Source organism: Acipenser ruthenus, chromosome 2 (genome assembly GCF_902713425.1).
Source record: "Acipenser ruthenus chromosome 2, fAciRut3.2 maternal haplotype, whole genome shotgun sequence".
Classification (NCBI taxonomy): Eukaryota; Metazoa; Chordata; class Actinopteri; order Acipenseriformes; family Acipenseridae; genus Acipenser; species Acipenser ruthenus.
Window position 1 is genome coordinate 99,619,088 of NC_081190.1, and position 22,972 is coordinate 99,642,059.

General features: G+C 37.8%; 1 protein-coding gene across 4 annotated transcripts in view; it reads left to right on the top strand.

Annotated features, from left to right (window-relative positions):
* The first annotated feature begins 1,943 nt into the window (after positions 1-1,943).
* The window catches only part of LOC117409323 (heat shock 70 kDa protein 4L-like), a 36,468-nt gene continuing 15,439 nt past the window's right edge, over positions 1,944-22,972 (top strand). For 3 of the 4 annotated variants that reach the window (XM_059004626.1, XM_059004636.1, XM_034909894.2), the window contains exons 1-12: positions 1,944-2,330; positions 3,974-4,031; positions 4,677-4,817; positions 11,375-11,497; positions 12,802-12,901; positions 14,926-15,059; positions 16,131-16,375; positions 16,757-16,833; positions 17,293-17,444; positions 17,707-17,813; positions 18,664-18,797; positions 20,121-20,314. In XM_059004626.1, the coding sequence (XP_058860609.1) occupies positions 2,224-2,330; positions 3,974-4,031; positions 4,677-4,817; positions 11,375-11,497; positions 12,802-12,901; positions 14,926-15,059; positions 16,131-16,375; positions 16,757-16,833; positions 17,293-17,444; positions 17,707-17,813; positions 18,664-18,797; positions 20,121-20,314 (1,572 nt within the window). In that variant the 5' untranslated portion in view covers positions 1,944-2,223. The remainder of the gene's footprint in view (positions 2,331-3,973; positions 4,032-4,676; positions 4,818-11,374; positions 11,498-12,801; positions 12,902-14,925; positions 15,060-16,130; positions 16,376-16,756; positions 16,834-17,292; positions 17,445-17,706; positions 17,814-18,663; positions 18,798-20,120; positions 20,315-22,972) is intronic. The other variant, XM_059004630.1, reaches the window with a different exon arrangement.

Below are 22,972 nucleotides of genomic sequence, written 5' to 3' on the forward strand. Positions count from 1 at the left end.
TTTTCTTAACTGCAAGGGAATATAGGTATATTACCAGATGCCTTATTCTCCATGGTGGTCTGCAGTTATATTACCTCTCTCTCTCTCTCTCTCTCTCTCTCTCTCTCTCTCTCTCTCTCTCTCTCTCTCTCTCTCTCTCTCTCTCTCTCTCTCTCTCTCTCTCTCTCTCTCTCTCTCTCTCTCTCTCTCTCTCTCTCTCTCTCTCTCTCTCTGTACTCTCTATACTCTCTATGTACCCTCTAGGAATTCTCTATGTACCTTCAGAGACTTTCAAAGTGAAGAAATGTACTGAAAGTAAAGTTTTGTTTTTTTTTTCTTTTGAAAAATCTGCAAACCTAGTACTGGAGCAAAAGCTTATGTCAGTTCTTAGTAGCCTTGATGATATTGTGTTTAAGCAAAGTTTTTTTTTTTTCATTTTAGCCTTTTTTAACTACCTTTCAGCAAATTAAAATATAGGTTCCTAAAATGCTCTCCTGTTACTATATTAGGTACACAGTTATCATTGAGATGCAGTAGTGTTGCTACTATGTGGGCAGTGTATGCTGCTATCAGGGAAATAATGTTTTGTTGCCTGGGAAAGGGGCTATAAAATGAACAGGACTGACCTCATCTGACCTGGTACAAATAAGAGTGGTCTGGTCAAAATGTTGCTGACCCACAGATAAAGTTTGCACGTAAAGGGGCGTAGAGATTGTTATAAAACAGCAGGCACTTGGAGAGGCATCTAAGAAGCCTATTCTCAAGTCCTCTCCTGACGATTGACTGTTCCGTACCCATGCTTCTTCCAGAGGGTTAGGTAATTGATCACCACTTAATTTCTGTTTATAATTATGGCTATATTATGTCTAAATGATAAAGTTTAAGCAATATGTGTGTAACATTTTTTTTATTTTTTATTATTATTTGTTTATTTAGCAGACGCCTTTATCCAAAGCGACTTACAGAGACTAGGGTGTGTGAACTATGCATCAGCTGCAGAGTCACTTACAATTACGTCTCACCCGAAAGACGGAGCACAAGGAGGTTAAGTGACTTGCTCAGGGTCACACAATGAGTCAGTGGCTGAGGTGGGATTTGAACCGGGGATCTCCTTGTTGCAAGCCCGATTCTTTAACCACTTGACCACAACAATAAAAGGAAACATGTTAAATTCTACTTAAATACAAATACATAATTTTGTTTCCTTATTCTGGGCTTTCTATAACAAGGATGTATTGTTCGTTATTCTATGGCTATTTACAAAGGGCTCTACAATGCTTTCATATTCAGATGAGTCAGTGCTCTACAATTGCCAGAAATGGGCATAATGTACATTTAAAGATGTAATAAGAATAATAGCCGTGAATCATAGATCCACAGTGAAAAGAAAATTTAAAAAAAAGGTTCACCACTATAGCTTGCTGATAGGAGAATTTGCCTGGACAGGTAAAAGCAAAAATGAACAAGAGGAGTGCCACGAAGCTGTCTTGGTGGATTTTTGGAGGATGTGGCTAACTTATAAAGAACATCTTTCTTTTCAACAAGTTACCAGACCCTCAGCTTCTACTAGTGCATTATTTTGAGATCTCCTTTCAAACAACTGTTTTCATAGATTTTTTTTAGATGATTTCTGTTCCAGACTATTGGTTTCTATGACAATAGTGCCATACATAATAATGATAATGAAAGTCACAATAAACTATTACTAAAGCCAACCTTAGTGATAGCACCTTAATGTGTCATCGTGACTTTACATGAATTCTGTGCACATTCCTTTTGTATCTTAAAAAAAGACATGACAATCTTAACCAACCTCCCCCTAATGACGTAAAGCATTCGGCCTGCCTCCTCCCTTCTAGATCTTTCTGTTATAGACGGGCCAGCTAACCAATTATAACGGGAGAAGGGGTAATCGCAGCCAATCAGACTGAGCAGGAGGCGGGCTACTGCCGTCTTTCCAAGGCTTTCCTCAGGATTGCGCATGTTCTTCGTGTGTTGCCGGTTGGCGACTGCAGTGGAAGTCTAGAGAGTTCTGTAGAAATTTTGCTTTATAGGGGTTAGCTGTGTTGTAATATAGACGCTTACAGAAGCCGGCTTTTGACACAAGATCACATATAAAGGAAGGTATTGATTGAGATTTTACAGACGGGGGATTAGCATACATTACATTCGTCCTTGCTTTCTTTTGTTAAAAATCGGTATATATTTTTTAGGACAAAGCGGCATCTCTCCATCCTCTTCATTATGTCAGTGGTAGGTATTGATGTTGGCTTCCACAATTGCTACATCGCTGTTGCCCGGAGCGGGGGCATCGAAACCATCGCAAATGAATACAGCGACAGATGCACACCGTGAGTATTTTTTTTGGCATCACATCGCTAAACCATTCAGCACTAATACTGTCTGTGCTGTAGTAAGGTGCAGGAACACCGTTATGTAAGGCCATGCAAATAATAAGCTTTATAGTTTTTAGTTAAACTAGTCTGGGAAAATAATAATAATAATAATGATTTATTTATTACTAATGGTTTTTTTTCTTCAGTTCCCTGTCACTGTCCGCTAAGAATATTATATTATTTACGTAGTACTGTATTTTAAAAGCAGCCATGGAAATTCACTGGCATTTACGGCAGTCTCGTGAGACTGCTTAATAATAAGTTTATATATTCAGATACCCATTCATTAATTTCAATTAAATGTATCCATTGTTGATTCGTTTGTTCATTCATTCACTCCCACGGTCTAAGTAGAGTTTGGATATGGTTACGTTAGTCGGATATTACATTTTACGTTTTCGTATTAATCACTAGGTGATGGGTTTCTTACCTTTTTCACCGGCTTTGTCAGCTGCACTGCTGCTGCTGGACAGCCATATGTAACTCGGGAAATCTGTATAGTCTGTCAATACAGCCAAAGAATGCTTTGTCGGATAAGGTCCTTGCTGCAGTCGGCATGTTACTAAACAGGTGTTACGGAAAGCACAGAAAATATTAAATATACTTTAACAGAGAGCTAATAATAACTTTTATCCCTGGAGATCTGTTTTCGATTTCATTGATTCGTTGTTTAATGTCACCGAGCAAGAATACTGTACCATGGAATTCTCTGGAAGTACAGTTGTTGAAATGACTGTTCTAACTGATGTGCAGTGTAGAGGTCAGTCATTCATCGCTACCATTTAAATATATCGGATGGTGGGTGTTCGGCCCCATTATTATCCTATACCAAGGCTGTTTTTTTGTCAGGTGGAATCTGCTATAGGTTTTACATCAACATAGATTGGCATTTTATGAGTACCCAAGGCTTGACCATACACTTAAACTGTTCATAAAGCAGTCCTACAAAATAAACCTTTTCTATTGTACTAGCTTGTGTACAAATTGAAAGGAGTGATTGACTTTATGCCTGACAACAGAAATATTTGTAATCATAAAAGTGTGTAGTCTTGAAAAAGAAGCATTGGCTATGAAGAGTATAAATAAAAAAAATAAAAAAATGCCAAAGTAAATGTGATAATGAGATCATGGTTATAAGGAGATGCCTGTCCACCCATACCTTCATAATTCACAGGAACATTATTATGTGTACAAGTGCACTCTGTAGGCAGTGCTGATCAACTTTTTCATGACACTCATAGCTCAACATTTGTATAACAGTCATAGCATGAGATTTATGTATCTAACACACTTATTATCTAATGTAAATGTACCTTTCATAATTCTTCTTAAACCCTTTCCTCAGCCTGAGATAACAAATAAAAAAAAATCTACATCCAGACAGATGACATTGTCAGCACTAATTCCCTTGACAAATGCCATATTATTTTCTCATTCAAAATGAAGCACTGGTAACCCCTCTTCAGATGCTGTTTATTTTCTAAGTAACACACCCTATTATGTGAAAAAAAGTATTGCCGTGTTACAGATGAAAGGCTTGAGTTTACATCAAACTGAATGTGTTTATTGATTTGCTGATGTTGATTTCTCCATTGCAGCGCGTGTGTATCTTTGGCATCCAGAAACCGTACAATCGGGAATGCAGCAAAGAGCCAGGTAAACACTGGATACTGATCAATAATCAAAGATGTGTTCTCCATTTTGTATTGAACATTAAACAGTACTGCTATATAGTTTAAACAATCTGTTGATGTTTGCATTACATCCAGTCTTTAGTGTTGTTCTCATTTCTCTATCTGTTCATAACTATCTCAAAACTGACTGTGTTTTTGACCATATCGTACTAATTGACCTTTCAGCTCTGTTGGCTTCAGCTGCTTCTGTACTATACCTGGCTCCAGGCGAGCTGAAAGGTGAAAATGTTGCTATATATCTCGGGGATCAAAAAGTTCAGCCACATGGTCAAAAACATAGCCTGCCACCACATTGCTGTTTCATCCCTTTGCTGCAGGGATTCGGAATGTGTGCCCAGTGGATCTCCTTGATGATCTGTTTTTGTTTGTTTGTTTTGTGGACTGTAGTTTTATTGTCAGTAGTGGTGATACCGAGTCTGTCAATAAATCACCCCTGGGGGGGAGAAACACCAACAGGATTGAAAAATTGCGGTATAGGTGCAACTGTTTAGATCATTCACATAAACCCCAGGGTGTGTGTTCTACTCAAGCAAGCATGCATTATCAGTTTGAAGTTACCCCTCATCATGGTAAGTTGTGATTTCCATTTCCATGCCTTTTACCTTAGATGATAACCAATGCAAAGAACACAATCCATGGCTTCAAAAAGTTCCACGGCAGAGCATTCGATGATCCCTTTGTGCAGGCGGAGAAGTCGAAGATCCCATACAGCCTGCACAAGATGCCCAATGGTAGCACTGGATTTAAGGTATGTTTTTTTTCCACTTTCTCCTTTAGATTTCTAAATACCTCGGTGTAGAGAAACAAATATAATATTTTAGGCATTCTACCTTAACTGGATGAGGGACTAAGCTTTGCAAGTGGTTTAGCAACGCACGCTAAAGTAAAGAGTCTGGCGGCCACTCCGAATATGTGAATCACACAGCTTTGGAGGATGAAGGTGTTCCCCTGTTTCAACCATTTTGAGTTTAGGTAGTGCATTCTGCTCTTCAGTTCTATACGTTCTTTTTTACTAAAACAAGTATTGATCATTGAAATGTATTGTTAGATTAGTGTTTTGTGTTAGTTAAGTTGATTCACCTAAGTCATGATTGTTGTTAAGTTAAGCAAACCACACCAATGTGCGTCTGCATAGGAGTATGCTAATACAGGGGTTCCCAAACTTTTTTACCTGAGGCCCACTTGTTCAGCTGCATTAGGCACTGCGGCCCACTAGCACTCCTTGGGGAAAATGTCAAATTAAAAAACATTTTATATGTTTAAACCTGTAACATTATCAATAAACCTAATCTAAACTGTCCTTTTATTCATTTGAATAAATTGCGAAAGATGTCAATCACATAGACTAAGCACTGAGTGAAAATATTTTTTTTTGAAACACTTTAATTTTAGTAAATAAAATAAATAGCAAAAACTAAACAGATGGGTTTTTTTTAGCAAACCTTTAAATTAGGTACCTTTGTATAATTGAACATTTTAGAAATGCAGTTATTTTTTTTGGTTATCAAACAATGAAGAAGTGGATGTCTCTTATTCCCATGTATATAATTAGTCTCAAAAACATTCGCCATAGGCATCAATTGAATTTGTAAATGAATGTTATCAAGTACAAAAGTTAGTATGAAAATGTTTCTACAAAACCCATTCCAGCATCTCAAAACCGAGTCCACGTTACAAATGCATTCAAACTCCTGTAGCTGCCTTTTTTGTTCTTTTATACGTTGCAACACTTGTTCTTTGGCAGCGGATTCGACATAGTTTAATTATATGAATACTGAACACACTTTTTACATCTGCCAGCAGAGCGATCACATGACCTTAACACTGCCCTATTGTCAGAGCTCTCGCTCTACATCCCGCCTACAAGTAAGCAATCTGTTAGCTCTGATTTGTGAATTTCTGCTTTGATTGACAGTCCGCCAATACTGCCTTGCACACTTAATTTTTCTACAGTTACAGCTGCTGTCGGTGCCTGCTTTTCACTATTAATAGAAAAAAAATACATAGAATGTCATTGCTCCCGCGGCCCGCAGTTTGGGTACCCCTGTGCTAATAGATATATTAATATCCAGCAGGTGGTTTTTTGTGGTATTTTGGGGGAACTTTATCAAAATCTATATCTGTGCTATCGAAGTCAAATAAAAACCATAAGGGGGGAATTTGATAATGCTTAAAAAAAAATATTACGCTCCTCCTCCCCCGTTTATAACGCTCTTCGGTTATAACGCTTATATTGCGTGTCCCCTGAGACCCGCGTTATAGCAAGGTAGCACTGTATATATATTATTAGTAAATATGGACTGGAGAGGAGGGCTATAGTGGAAAATTACTGACCCGAGGGAAATAGTGGTGGGGTGGGGGTGGGGGGGGGGAGATTTTTGCAGATGGGGAAATAATTAGGGCTGTCAATTAATCGCAGTTAACTTCTGCGATTAACAAGATTAATTTTTTACCACACGAATATCGCACTCCTGTCTATTTCCTTGGCACAGGTTTGTTGTTTTTAGTTAAAGCATTAGAATACAGAAAGCAATGAAACATGCTCAAATTACAACATGGAAACGGTCTCTCCACCTCGTCCCAAGACACCACCAAACTCCCTACAGTTCAGCAGCCACGTTTCAGTGCGTAAAGCTACAGTAGTATTAGATGCGCAGGACAAAACAGAGTTCCAACGAATCAATTTTGCTGTATTAATTCTACACTAATAACATTAATAAAATAATCTGAACAGTGCAAATACAGTAACTAGCCAAACAATAGAAAATACATTCCAACATTACAATAGCATCAGTAATAAAACAAACTTAAATGAGGTGGATGCAGTAATTGTATCAGTTATTAAATATGCAAATTAAATACCTTACCCGATGTTTAGATCCCCAAGTCTATCCTCCTGTTTTACAACAGCCGTTTTAATGCATGATTTGCAGGGGATTAAAAACCAGGTATCCTCGGGGTCAGAAGCAGAGGACATCAAGTAACCTCCCAGATGTGTGTTCGTTTTTATCAACAAAAGTTGGTAAATTCAAAACGAAATGCGATGTTGTGGTCAGAGAAGGCACTTTTTGTACACAATTTGTAAACAATGAATCAGGCTTAAATAACTAATTTCACTGTACCACCTTTTCCAAAGAAGCCTACAATAACCATATCGTCCTTTCAGTGTTATGTATTTCCATACAAACCCCTAAAACCACCCCCCTAACAACGCCACTGCCCTGGAGGTAACAATAGTCTTCCTGAGGGGCATTTCATTTTCCACTATGGCTGAGTCAGCAGTACATATTTAATATATAAATCAGTCAAGAAAAGAAGTGAGGCAAGGTTAGATAGTAAATACGACTTTATATATTTTGTTTAAATATAGCTGATGCAGCATACGTAAATAAATAACAGAACATTTTTTGAAGTTCATACCGGTTCATGAAGTTCATTAGGGCTGTGTCCGAAGGTTTGAAGGTTTGTTCACTAGCCAGGGATTCGAAGATTGTTTTAAGCCTTCGAAGGTTCGTCAGACCGGTTCATGCACTGTATTGTTATTTTTATTCGTCCTGTTAACAGAAAGTGTTTGACAATGTGTGAATACGCACATGCACAATTCGATCTTTTGATTTGTATAATGCATATTATGTAAACAACTTACAACTCTACATGGCAGCGCTGCCGTGTATGGAGCAGGGTATAGTATCCAAAGCAGTGGGCTCGTACCTCTAGTGGCTGTATTGCTTCAGTAAAATATGTACTGAATACCTCATGTACAAGACAGTGTGAGAAGTGCTATGGTAGAATATGTTTGAAACATACAAAATCTATGCTAATAATTTTTTCTAAAAGCCCCTCCAGCTTGTGTTAACCAGAAGTAAATTTCTTCATTTGCCATCTCGACAGCAAAGCACTGTATAGCGTAAGCTGTATTGAAAGAAATGTTTCGAAACCCCTCTGCTGTTTGGGATTTTTTTTGTTAAATGTCCAGACAACCCCCAAAAAAAGTTGAATGCAAACTGTGCAAGCAACTCGTATCATGGAGGCATAACCAATCTCTGGGGTCAATTGACAAGCGTAAGTTTATATTTTTTGTAGTAGTAAAATGTGACTGATAAGCTGCTTGGAATGGTGACTGTTAAGTAAAGCTTTGTCCACTGCAGTTGGTGCTGCTGCAATGTAAGCTTACTGTATATATCGCAAACAGCATCAATTACAAATTAATAAATGTGTATTTTTATTTTTATTTAAATTATAAAAACATGATTACTGTTCTATATAACATATTTTTAAACTACATGTGAATGTTTTATTCCATTTATATAGATTACCTCTAAAATAATAAAATTTACAATAAAGTATCTTATGACATCATCATTAAATTATGCAAATTAGTACCATCGAAGGTTCGAACCTTACTTCGGTAATGTCTTCCGAACCTTCATAGCTCAAAATGTACCCTTCATTGCAGCCATAATAGTTATCAAAGATTTTTTTGGCGTATAGCTCTATCTGGTTTGCTGACTTGCATAATCCAATTTATATCCCACCCATCATCGAGTTTTTGTTTTCATCGAGTTGAATTTCAGAAAACAGTGACATTTTAATCATTTTAGTGTTTGGAGCATCTCTCTTTTGTAGTAATGTTTTGTAATTCATTTTCTGTTAAGTCACAGAATTGATGTTCAGCCATTTTCTATTGTGAGGAGTGGAGATGAAAGATGTTCCTTTGAAAAGGGGCGGGACTGACAGTGATGTGAACCAATCACATGACAGATGGAGGCAATTGCCTGGTGGTGTAAGGATGTCAGAGTAGTAGTTCAATCTATTTTTGCTCCTGTTATCAGGTTTTAACCAACCACAGGCTAGACTTTCTAACCACTGATTCGTCTGTGTGTGTGTGTGTGTGTGTGTATATATATATATATATATATATATATATATATATATATATATATATATATATTTATTAAATTAACTGGATGACACTATATGAAAACCTTGTCTATAGACAACCCTGTGTGTCGTCTTTGATTGTATGATGATAGAAACATGCCCTCCATTTGAATTAAAAGGAGAAAAAGCCTCACTTGGGTTTCATCTGCTGTGTTGTACTGTTGGAATTACCCCCAGCTGGGCAGCAGCTACATGTCTTCTAATCTGCACTGTAGAGAGGCTTGGCATCAGTCCATAGCCCTTTATATAAGATAATGATGCAGTTCAAGGGTTTGGCTTATCAGAGGGTTGTACTTTAGCGGTCGACACTTCCCAGCGCCTTGGTGTGATTTCCCAGTATTCTGAGTCACCAACCGCGTCAACTTTAATTCTGTAACACACTACATATTTGTCTATCCTTGTGGCACTGTTGACTTAAATTGCATTCTTCAGACAGGACAGGATACCAGTTTTTTGTTAAACCTGTAGTGTATATATATATATATATATATATATATATATATATATATATATAATTATTACTAGTTTTAAAGGGAGGTTTACTGTAACATTTGACTATTTCATCTATAAAAGATCATACATGCTTTTTTGGATCATTCCATGCCAAATCAGCAGATGGATCCACTGTCAACATCACGATATTATCAGGACTTTTACCCATTTATCCATCAAACAATAATTTCCAAAATTCAGTTTGCAAGCTGCATTTTAGTCATTCTATAGTGAACATTTGGCAATAACTGGTTATCAAATGCATCAAGCCGTGCGTACTGATTCTTTACTTACAATGACTGGACAGACAGATTGTGTTATGCAATGCCTGCTATGAAAAGCCCTTCACCAGAGACGATATACTGTAGTTTTAACATTTAATTAGTACTGTAATGATTTAATCGATTTTGTGTAATACTTTACAGTTACAGTTACTGTTACAGGCAGCAGCCCCCTTTCCAAGTTCAAAACAGACTTAACAAGACATACACTAGTCACGACACAAGCATAACTGCGTTTTTCACGCAAAGTAGAATTCATACTTTGCAAACTGCTTTTAACGTATTCTGGAGCAATTTTCTGAAGCACTTGTACTGTATGTAACTGCTTGGAAATCCTCCTGCCCTGCTGGTATGTGTAGCCTGCTGTGTGCAGGTCTCCATCTTAACCTAGTATTTATAGACCGAGCTCTTGAATGAATTCAATGCTGATTGGATTACTTCATCACTCTGTGCTGCAGCTTCAGCTGTTCGTTTACCCTTTTATTCGCTGACTAAGTTTTCCTTTGGGCCTTCTGCTGCAGATCAGCCTACTATAAACTCTGTGATTTATGTGCAAATAATGCATCTACAAACAGCAAAATAATTGGACAGTGGGTGATTTGGTCATTGTCGACCAAAGATTGAGAGAAAAATATGTAAATTGATTTACTTGAAGGCTTTTTTTTATTTCTTAAAGTCTCGTGAAAGTGTTATTTAAAAAAAAAATAAACCCAGTATGTGTCCAGAGAAAAAATACCAAATGGTCAAGGTTCCCAACATATTGGCCAGAATCGGCTATTCTCAGAAAGTGTAGCTCACAGTGTCAGTTTCCCTCTGTGTCTCATGGATGATTGACACAGAAGATCCTTCCCTCACACTGGTCATCAGATGGCAGTAATGTTGGCGTGAATACCGGGCTGACTGTAATTGAGATGGTATCCCAGAGGTTTTCAGACAGACTACATTAAGGAGACTTTTTTTAAAATAAATATAACATTTTAGTTAAATAAAAAAATCAAAAATAAATAAATAAATAACCTAAATGAAACAACCTTTCTTAAATTTTACATTCGCTCACATGAATTAACATTTAGTTGTAGTCAACAATTAATAGTAAAGTGCACAGGAAGTTAGTCTGTGATATTGTAAAGCAGCTCTATAATTGTCATATGGTTTTCAGCATTTGCCTTTAAAGGTAGTGTTTGCGAGGATTATAGATGTTCATAACAAGTAAAGTATCAATTTACAGGACAAGTACAGGTCAGGCGCTTCCTGAATGGGTTGATAAATAAGGTAAAAAAGGATGCCTGTGGCACTTGCTGTATATGCTATGAATATTGGAGCTAACTGTAACAGGATTACAATAAACAAGATAACTGCATTGCCTATTATACACCCCCTATTTCTGTTTCTGTTGAAATTAAAAGCTAGTTCTTACCTACAATCATGTACACTGACAAACTACAGCAGTAGGCATTTTTTTATCTCCTGGGAGAGGGAATGGTGATGGATAGCGGAGGCGCCTGTATCTTTTAATCTTTATTTTGAGGACCCGATACATTCTTTTCTTAGCTTGTTGAAATAGTTTGTTAAATGCTGATGTTTTTTGCAGGTGCGATACCTGGATGAGGAGAGGCTGTTCACAATTGAGCAGGTGACAGGAATGTTGCTGACTAAATTAAAGGAGACTTCAGAGGGCGCATTGAAGAAGCCAGTGGTAGATTGTGTCATTTCTGTAAGTATTCTTAACCTATTGAATTACGTGTTCACAGACAATGAATAAGTGCTATGGATGCAAGGTCAGCCATGCAAGCTTGGTTTAAATCCTTTTAGAACCACTTAATCTTGGATGGGAATCCACAAGGAGAGCTGCATTGGCTTTTGGGAGGGAGGGTTAGGGGGGAAGGTCAGAGGAAAGTCAGCTAGGGATATCCATCAAGCTCCTGCGCCACACTACTGATCGGATGCCATACAAATCCCAGGTGGACAATTCTCAAACTGGCTCTTTTTATACGTATTAATTATTAGGGGTGTAATAACTGTACACTAATCTTACGATACACATCACAATATGTATCTCCATACATGTAATGGTTCTGATTGGCTACTTGTGTGATGCATAAAGGCAAAAATTGAATGTAACATGTATCCACAGCAACTATAAAACCCATGTATTCATTCGAGAACCATTTGCTGACCTACAATGAGTTATGTTGTGCTTGTATCATGATAGAAACGATTACAATACGCTAGGTTGTGTAATGAAAATATCATGATTCGGCATTACACAATTAATTGTTACAAGCCTATTAGTTATAATGATTATTAATTAACAGTATACACTTGTCCCAGTTGTGTACAAGTTCCCATATGCCTGCTACAAAAATGTGTAGTTTTGAAGCTGAGGACACAGGATTTTCAAACCTGCTCAGTCCTGAACATTTGATTTATGAGACACTTCTTCAGAAGTGCCCATTGCTATTTGGAGATGTCATCCAGGTTTATTTTGGAGGATAGTAAATGACATTCACCCTAGCTGTGGAATACAGACCAGACCTGCAGAGATATGGGCACTTGTACACAGCTAGGGTGAATGGGCATGTGTATACAGATGGACCAAGCACACTGAGAAGTAGCAATCATTTTCCATACTCTACAAACATGTAGTGTTTGTGGTAATTCCTTCAGGGCCTCGTTCAGTTGAAAGACTTGTTTGAAACACAAATATGCAATTCTTCAAATCAAATTGTAGTACATTGTAAAATTTGTTGGTATGTCAAGGCAAAGCCATATAACTAAGAAAAAGCAATAACCTGTCCTGAAGTTAACGGTATTGTATGCTGTAGAAAAGCTAACTGATAAACCTGGGAATATCTGATGCACTTTTTCAGTTAGGGAGACCAGCTGTAGCACATCTTTTAGTCAGTCATGTGTCTTTAATTGTTCAGTTCAATAATACAGTAAGTTATTGCATTTTTATTTATAAAACTGTCGGGTTAATAAAGCACTCTAGTGAAAAAATGTATATTTTCTTTTCAGGTTCCCAGTTTCTTTACGGATGCTGAGAGGAGATCTGTGATTGATGCCTCTCAGATTGCTGGTCTGAACTGTCTGCGCCTGATAAATGACACTACTGCAGGTTAGTGGTTCAGGACACTTGAGCGTATTACTGAGCCATGTCATTGTGTGGTGTGTGTGTCTGAAAGCTTGTCTGTGACTGCAATTATTTCCCCATGGTGCTGAAATTCCTTGCATGAGGTCCTGTGCCCTGACTCATGGTATCTCTAAATCTGCTCCCTGATGTCTTTTATAATATTTACTTCATGCAGAATAAAGTTGGACTAAAGTAGGTCATCATTCCTTGGAGATTTCAGTGACGCTTCAGTTTCTGTCTCTCGACCGTATGCACTTCACATAATGAGTTTCATCACAAGGGCATGCCATCAGCCTGTCATCAGAGCAGAGTTCTCTCCAAAGGCTGGCCCCTACGGATGGAAAGCTGCCTTTTTAGATGTGTTCAGTTCTCATCAGTGTTTAATTTTGTGACGCCTGGTAGACGACTCTAATGAATGGAGATCCCTGTTTGCAGATTATTGTAAATGCCTCTTGTAAGTCCAGATGTTAAAGTAAAAGAGATGTGGCATCAATTTCATGTGTTTTGAAGTACACCTCCTTTTCAAGAGGTTTGATTATCAGTCTGCTTTGAGATATCAGACCACATTGATGCCGTTTGTTTTCTTGTATTATATCTATCTCCACTCGTGCTGGTATTTTGTGGGGGTTCTTATTTCACCCCCACCCCTTTACCCGGCAGAGTTGTGATTCACAGCTTTGTTAAATTCTCATCACAAGCTTTTAAGTCTCCTTGTGGGATTTTAACTTTTTGTGTGAATGCAGATGGCCTGGAATACTAATGCACAGTGCTGGATTGGAGATGACTGTCTTTTTAGAGGTTACCCTCTGGCTATACACTTTGCTGTAGGGGAGATTGCAGGATTAAAGAATAAGTGCTCAGTGTCTTTAATTAATTTTGTCTCTCAACAGATAAACAGTAACCATAGGCACCATCGTTTAGGTTTTGTTCTTATTTATCCAAGAGGCTGAGATTACATTTCATATTATACAGCTTCTTGGAATTTTGTAGCTGCTGTGTTCTTGCTCTTGACACACACTCTTTCCTCTACATTTATTATGACTGATATTGTATATTGTAACTGATCTTCTACTGCTTTAATATCGTTTACATTTGTACTAAGTACTGCTGGATATCATTTAACACCATGCATAGCAGTTTGAGCCATTCCTGCTTTTAGTGTGAGATGAATAATACACAAGCTTAATTACATGCAGCAGTTAACTTTTTTTTTTTATTTAGTGACCAATTGTTATTTATTTATTTCCCCCCCCAATGTGGAATGTCCAGTTATGTTTTTTCTCCTCACTGCAGCTAGTCCCCACACAACACAGATGTGTTTGAGGGCGTGTGAGCGTCCTCCGATCTCACAGGCCTAAAGCCAGAATCGGTTTTATGCCGAGCAATCCAGAGCAGAGGTGGGCTGGCTACTGATCCCGGAGAACAGAGATCAGCCCTGCTTTTTATCCACTCTGAATGTGCTTGGTGTCTGGCCAGTAGGGTTTGCTGTTGTGCGATGAGAAACAATCCCTGCAGGTTTCTCATCCCACACCAGAGGCAATGTGACGCCCCCCCTCAGGGTCCCCAGCAAAGTTCGGCCTCTTTGCACAGCCTGGACGCGAACTGGCGCCGTCCAAACTGTGTGACCCCTCCTGCACTCCCAGCGGCAGTGCTTTAACTGGATAGTAGTTCACTTTTTTAAAGCTGGAATGGCTTAAATTAATTGATGGTTATGTGTTACATTTAATGAACAAGTTGAAAAGGCTGCCTGTGAGTGATTTGTTTTTTCAGCCTTTGCTTGTTCAGGGGTCAGATTCTATCAAAATATTTACACCAAACTGCAATTTGCAGCATTTGAAAAAAAGAAAAGATAACTGTTAATGTTACAGACAGTTAAACGATGCAATTTATGAATCTGACCCAAGATAGCTTGGCCTAGACCCCCTTTGTAAATGAGAACTATGTGGTTTCTCTGCTGGTTAAATAAAATGATTGTAAAGCACTCTGGTCTATTTTCTTCTCTTGTCTAGTGGCTCTTGCTTATGGAATATATAAGCAGGATCTTCCTACCTCCGAGGAGAAGCCCAGGAACGTGGTGTTTGTAGATATGGGACACTCTGCCTACCAGGTTTCCATCGCTTCCTTTAACAAGGGAAAACTGAAGGTATGGGGGAGGGAAACACATTGTTTGTGTTTTATTTTATTTATTTATTTATTTATTCATTTATTGTTTTCAAATCTCACACAGATGAAATGATTATCCATGGAGGTCATCTTTAAGTTTCAGCCCAGTATTTTACAATTCTCCACATATATAACCAATGTTAAAGCTAGATTATATAGCCAAATCTCAAGTACAATGCTACACAAAACAGTGGTAGACAAGCATTGAATAATTTATTTGCAAAAAGGGCATACTGTCAACTATCAATTGCTGTAAATATTTTGAAATGTACAGTGATCAAATGTTATTAACATTTATCCTTTGATCTTAAAATAAGAATGAGTCTCAGTCCTCTATACCGCTAAAATGAGACCCAGTACCCAGGAGTAGTGATACCCTTAAAAACTTGCCTGACACAGATAAAAATATAGACCTAGGAGGTCGTTCGTTTTATATTCCTACATGGCAGTACTCTATCTAGCAACAAGGTCTGTTTCTCTTCAGCACAATGGTGGTACACCTACAGGGATGTTGAAACAATTGAACAGAGAATGGTAATGGAACTCAAAGGGATTATTGTGGTTTCACTTAACAAGAAAAAACAACTGTCCTCATCCTTTGCAGTCCTAGAACCATACTGTATCAGAAAGGCTGTTTGTTGAATGTATGTATGCCCATTTATCTATTTGTCCAGCTGTTTTTCTCTGGTGTTTTTTTTTTTGCCATGAAAACATGAATATAATACTAATGAAGCTAAAGAGGATTTGGGTTTTGGGAATATTGTATGCAGTAATGCAATCCAAAACAATTAAAACAAACGCATGAATTACCGGTAGTAATTCTATAAAAAGACGCAAAATACAATGATGAAAATGGCAAGAATTCAAGCACATCTAATTAACAATGCTTTTTTAAAATACACCATCCATGCTGCCTTATTTAATACCTGGTACACTGGTTGAAGTTTTACAAGAGGTTCATATTTTTTAAACCCATCTTGCGGTTTAAAAAAAAAAAAAATAAATAAATAAATAAATAAATAAATAAATAAACATTTGAATGTTTAATCAGGTTCTTGCCACTGCTTTCGACTCTTACCTGGGAGGCAGAAACTTTGATGAAGTCTTAGTGGATTATTTCTGCGAGGAGTTCAAGAAGAAGTATAAGCTGAATGTAAAGGAGAATGTGCGGGCAATGATCCGTCTCACTCAAGAGTGCGAGAAGCTGAAAAAGCTGATGAGTGCAAATTCTTCTGACCTCCCGCTGAATATCGAGTGCTTCATGAATGACATTGATGTGTCAGGGAAAATGAACAGGTACGTCACATGGTTTATAAAACAAAGAAAAGGATGCAGCTTCAGTGCCTTATATAAGAGCAGGGAAGAATGGGGCCCTTCTCCTTGACTACTTTTAAATAGAGATGACATCATATTAGCCAACAGGCATATGCCTCAGTCTGGATTTGCCATTTGAATCATTTAATTAATTTATATTTAAATACTAATGCAGTGTTTACACTTAATTGTCAGTTTCTCATGAACAGGTGGCAAATGTATCCTGAATTGATCGTTCCTTTGTGGGAATTCAACAGTAACTGTATTGTAATTACACTTTTAATTTAGTAACAAGTGAAATTAGTTTGGTCAACTAGAAGTACATTATGTAGTAAACTTTATTTTCTCTTTCTCTTTTCTCAGGACTCATTTTGAAGAACTCTGCGCTCACTATTTAGCAAGAATAGAAGCACCTTTGAGATCTGTGGTGGAACAAGCTAGTAAGTACAAGCTTAGTTCAAACTGCAATATACAAGTATATTACAGGTCACAGTTGCATTCCGCTTTGGGTGTGAAGTTTGCTAGAAACTAAGTGACATAGCTTGTAGAAAAATTGTAGGTCGTTTTACAGATTCTGTGCAAACTCAATTAGATTGCCACATAGTAGTTACTGTGTGCATATCTCCACACAAAGGCATGAGAAAAGGCCCAATTTAATTAACTTTTTTAGGTGGGAAATACAACAGAGAATATGGGAATTTTTGTTCTCTGGATTTTATTAAGACATCATTAATAATTAAAAGCTGTATGAATCATGTCCATAGTTGTGTTTAATTGCAAAACCTTAGTCGGAAACTCTCTGAGCTGGGTGACACTGAAGAGAATAGATTAACCTCAATACACGGTCCACATGTCTGTCTCTGGCCATTACTTTACCAGAAATGCTTTTTATTGTGCAGAACTTACACGTGAGGATGTCTATGCTGTTGAGATAGTAGGAGGAGCTACGAGGATCCCGGCAGTCAAGGAAAGGATCGCCAAGTTTTTCGGGAAAGACATCAGCACCACACTAAATGCTGATGAGGCTGTAGCAAGAGGGTGTGCTTTACAGGTATGCTAAATGAGCATTCTATGCTTCTAAATCTCAAGAATTGTTTCTGTGACAACTCGGCAATCTTATTTTTGCATTATGGTAGCAGGCATGCCTCAAATTAATTAAAGGCAACTAGCGTACATGAGAGAAAGAAAAGTATTGATTTATTTACACAGCTTCCCCTATAAGTGGTTGTAGTCCCACCAAGTAACTTTTCAAACCGCGATCAATTCTAAAGTGGTTGCACCTGCTTCATTTTTTTTATTTTATTTTTTTCCAGTGTGCTATCCTTTCACCAGCATTTAAAGTGCGTGAGTTTTCAATCACAGATGCAGTTCCTTACCCCATCACACTCAAATGGAAATCGAGCTCCGATGAAAGTGTTGGGTCAGTATTTTTTCTCTCTGCTTGTTACTTGTGCTGTACGCAATTTAAACAGTTCATTGCTGAAAGAAAGCCCACCCATAATGTAGCTTATTGACAAGGTCAGTCCCAACTGTGATTTGCAAAGGCTGAAAATGGTTTCTTTTTACTGTTCTTCCTTTCAAAACGACACAACACACTGTTACCTCCTAGTGCAGTCTATTACATCTTTGTAAACTGATGATCTTGATTTTAAATTATTAACCCTTTGCGGTCCATTTATTCAGCGCGTGTCAGGCTTCTCTCGGCTCCTATCGGTCTCACTCGGCCATTGAATGGTTTTCTCTGCTTTTTCTGGAGAAAAAACGACTAGAGACCTGTTTTTTGCGTCTTTTTGATGATGTCGGACAGGGTCCGACATTGGACCGGAAAGAACCGGAAAATTGCAATGTCAGACCTGGTCCGACATAGGAACGCAAAGGGTTAATGTAATTTTCCAACTTGCATTTGATATTCTGAATACGCAGTTAATATGAAAATAATAGGATTGCGATATCAGGATATATTTAGGCGATGTATAATGTACTTGGCATAGTTCTGAGGCAGGATATTAAAAGCTTATAATTAGGTTTTGCCTTTTGGCAATACTTACCAATGCATTTTAATAGTATGCTTACATAGATTAGCAGGTCAAGTGATTTAATGTGGCAAATGCCAAACATTAATTAGGTATTGCAATGCTCATGGTAGTTTGCTTTTTTCTTTATCCTCTTTGTTATTCTTTCAGGTGTTCTTTTTTGTGTTCAGATGTATTCAAATGTCTATTTGGTGCTTGCTCTCTCACTGTCTCTCTCTCTCACCGAAACCAATGCAGGGAGTGTGAGGTTTTTAGCAAAAATCACCCAGCCCCATTCTCCAAGGTCATTACCTTCCACAAGAAGGAACCGTTTGATTTGGAAGCCTATTACAGCAACCCACAAGATCTGCCATACCCTGATACAAGAATAGGTAAGCAAATAAGATATGTTCCCTGTGTAGTGTAGGTAAAATAAATGAATGAGTTCACTATATGAGTTGTAGTGCCCAGACTTTAAGACATATATAAAGTGACTGCAGTTTCACATGATAATATGTTTTGTTGTTCTTCATCTCTGCTTGCTGAACTATCACCATTGCACATTAAATTATTCTCAATCTGTCTGGTGATGTGGGAACCAGATAGCAATTTAACCCTTTGCGGTCCATTTATTAAATGCGCGTCAGGCACGCCAGGTCTAATTTATGTTTTTAAGTATTTTTTTTCACAGTCAAATGGGTTTAAATGGCTCTGCATATCAACAAAGCACTCACTAGGCATCTCCAGCCCCGCCCCACCCTTTCGTTCGCTATAGCTTTCACCTATGTAAGAAATAAATAATAATAATAATAATAATAGTCGTACATACCGATCAATCATCTCCTGATCACTCGTTTTATTACCAAACGTCTCAATAATGCGATCCAAGTCATTATTTTATTACTATAACATCTCAAAAAAGCTCTTCAAATGTCCGTGTTCTCTGTGCGGGGACTTGCTATCAGGCAGCTTGTTTACTTATGACCACCCCGTTATCTGATACCAGGGCCATGTATGACTATTCATGAGATACACCTTTTTTTTTTTTTTTCGACTTGTCTCGGCTCCTGTCGTTCCCACTCGGCCATTGAATGGTTTTCTCGACTTTTTCCGGAGAAAAAACAACTAAAACCCGTTTTTTGCGTTTCTATAATGATGTCGGACAGGGTCCGACAATGGACCTGATAGGAATAATTGCAATGTCGGACCAGGTCCGACAATGGACCGCAAAGGGTTAAATGTTTGGGAAGGCAAAATAGAAAAGGCTTGTTCTTTCCCCAATCAGGAGATATGATGCAAGGAATGTAATACTTGTAGTCATGTGTAATGTCTAGGGGGTTACATGTTGAACTTGTAGAGAGGAGTGGTCTTGTGTAATAATGGCAGTCCTATTAACTTGGTCCTCCAGAGCATATCAGGTGCTGCAGAAAGTGATGGAGTGGCTCAGAACTCAACCAGTGCTCCAATATGGTGTGCACTGTGCTATTGGAGTTTAATCAATTCCCCGTCAACATTGTGACTTGCTTTCTGGGTCTTTCTTGGTTTAGGTGTGTGATTAATGAAATAATATATTTTTAGTTTTATTTTAGTTATTTAATAGAAACTGGAAAAGTAAATTCCTTTTTTTTATGGAATTCATTGTAGTGTACTGTGTAACAATGAGAAATTGTTAATCAGGCATATAACACTCTTTAACTGCCATCTCTCTTTCCCAGGCCGCTTTGGTGTGCAGAGTGTGGTCCCGCAGCCTGATGGTGAGAGCTCCAAGGTGAAGGTGAAGGTGCGGGTCAACGTCCACGGCATCTTCAGCGTCTCCAGCGCCTCCCTCATCGAGAAGCAGAAGGGGGAGGGCGAGGAAGTCGCCATGGAAACCGAGCCAACCGTTCAGAACGAGACCAAGGAAGAGCAGGTATGGCAGAGAGAAAAGGCGAGGAAACCATTATGCTATGTTTCCATTTATTCCTTTGAAAAGGTCACAGACTTCTTATTTGGTCCTGTTTCTGTCTTGGTATGTGCATTTTCACCTTTTATAGTGAATGCAGTTCTATTTTTCTGAATTGGGTGCTAGATTTCTCTGTGTTTTGTTGTGTCCATCACACACAAGTTTGTTTGATTATCAATGAAAATAGACATGTGCTGTGGGAATGGTGTCTGTGACTCATCCAATGGAAATCAGGTATTATTTACTACACAACACAGAGGACCACATTGACATGTGTTGTGTGTATCCATATTGTTGCATGGTGTTATAATTGGCTTTGGGTTTCCTTGTTCTACTCTTCAGGTTACATAATCTCCTCTGTGAGGTGGTTACTAAGATTTAAAGAGGAAGTAGCTGGGTCCTGAAAAATAGTTACACGCCCCACGTGTTGCTACAACTGTTTAAATAACGTACCTGTAATTTTATTTTCATTGATAACATCCTGACAACTTTTTACACTTATAACTTAAAAAGACAGTTTCAACGCTCTTTTCAAAATGTCCGCTCTAGTGCACTGATAGTAGCGATGTTTCCATTAAACTTTTTTTTATGTGCTAAAACTTTTTAATGCATATATAAAAAAGGCTTGACAACTGTGATGGAAACAGGCAAAATTCAGTTAATTCATGCAAAAAAAAGATGATTTGATACTGATACTGGACTGCCATTCTGTCTGCTTTGTTTATTATTATTATTATTATTATTATTATTATTATTATTATTATTATTATTTAATGATTGCTTAAATTACATATGAGGAGCACAGTACAGCTTTAAAAAAAAAAATATATATATATATATATATATATATATATATATATATATATATATATATAATATATATATAATATGAGAAGATGTACAATGGTACAACTCACATAACAGACAACACACACAAAACATTTGTCCCACTTCAGTTAATTCGTGAAAATACGTCATTCCATCTTGGTTCATTTTCAGTCCAGGTACACGTTGTATAACCAGAATGCTCAGCGAGATTGGTTATTTGCTAGAGATTATATGGATGGAAATGCATCAAACCTTTTTTTTGCAGTCCATTTATTAAGTGCGTGTCAGGCGCGTCAGGTCCAATTTGTTTTCACATGCGCAGTTAATTTTAGACGTGCTGTTTAAAAGTATTTTTTTTCCACAGTCAAACGGGTTTAAAAGGCCCTGCATATCAACAAAGCACTCACTAGGCATCTCCAGCCCCGCCCCACCCATTCGTTCGCTATAGCTTTCACATATGCTAATAAATAAATAATAATAATAATAATAATAATAGTCGTACATACCGATCAATCATCTCCTGATCACTCGTTTTATCACCAAACGCCTCATTAATGCGATCCAAGTCATAATTTTATTACTATAACATCTCAAAAAGCTCTGCAAATGTCTGTGATATTCTCTGAGCGCTGATGCAGTAGCAGCCAGCTTGTTTCCTTATGGCCGCCGTTACCTGATGCCAGGGGCAAGTATGACCATTCATGAGATACGCCCTTTTTTTTAATTTTTTTTTTTCGGCTTGTCTCGGCTCCTGTCGCTCCCACTCGACCATTGAATGGTTTTCTCTGCTTTTTCCGGAGAAAAAATGACTAGAAAGCCGTTTTTTGAGTTTTTTTGATGATGTCGGACAGGGTCCGACATTGGACCGGATAGGAATAATTGCAATGTCGGACCAGGTCCGACATAGGACCGCAAAGGGTTAAGGATCAAGAAAATGTATGCGATAACCTGTTTTTGTATGATAATATTTCCATATATTTTAATATTTTTATAAATGTGTTTGTCTTGTTGATGGAAACATAGCTAGTGTAAGGATTATTGCACACATTGTCAAACAGGTAACAGTGCAATAATGATTCATGATGTGGTACGGAACAGAAAAGCCAGAGCTTTTTTTTTTTTTTTTTTTTTTTTTTTTTTTTTTTAAATCGCTCTTCCTGTAGTGATTTAGAGGACAGATCTCAAACCCCAGTGCACTAGAGAGGACATTATGAAAAGAGCTTTGAAACAGACTTTAAAGTTATAAGTGTAAAAAGTTGTCAGGATGTTAATGAAAAGAAAGATTACAGGTATGTTATTTAACCCTTAGCGGTCCATTTATTCAGCGCGTCTCAGGCGCGTCAGTTCCACTTTATTTTCACACGCGCAGTTTATTTTACACACGCTGTTTAAAAATATTTTTTTCACAGTAAAACAGGTTTAAAAGGCACTGCATATCAACAGGACACTCAGTACTGCATCTCCAGCCCCACCCCACCCCTTGTTCGCTGTATTTTCCACATACCTCTTCATAGTCGTGCATACTTAAATCATCTCCAGATCACTCGTTTTATCACAAACTCCTCAATAATGCAATCCAAGTCATTATTTTATTACTGTAGCATCTCAAAAAGCTCTGGATGCGGAAGCTGATATCTTGTTTGTTTTTGGCTGTGTTATCTCTGTGGTGCCGGGGCTATGTGTATTGCTCAGATTCGCCCCCTTTTTTTCTGCCTCTCTCAGCTCCTATTGGTCTCACTCGGCCACTGAATGGTTTTCTCACCTTTTTCCGGAGAAAAAACGACTAGAGACCTGTTT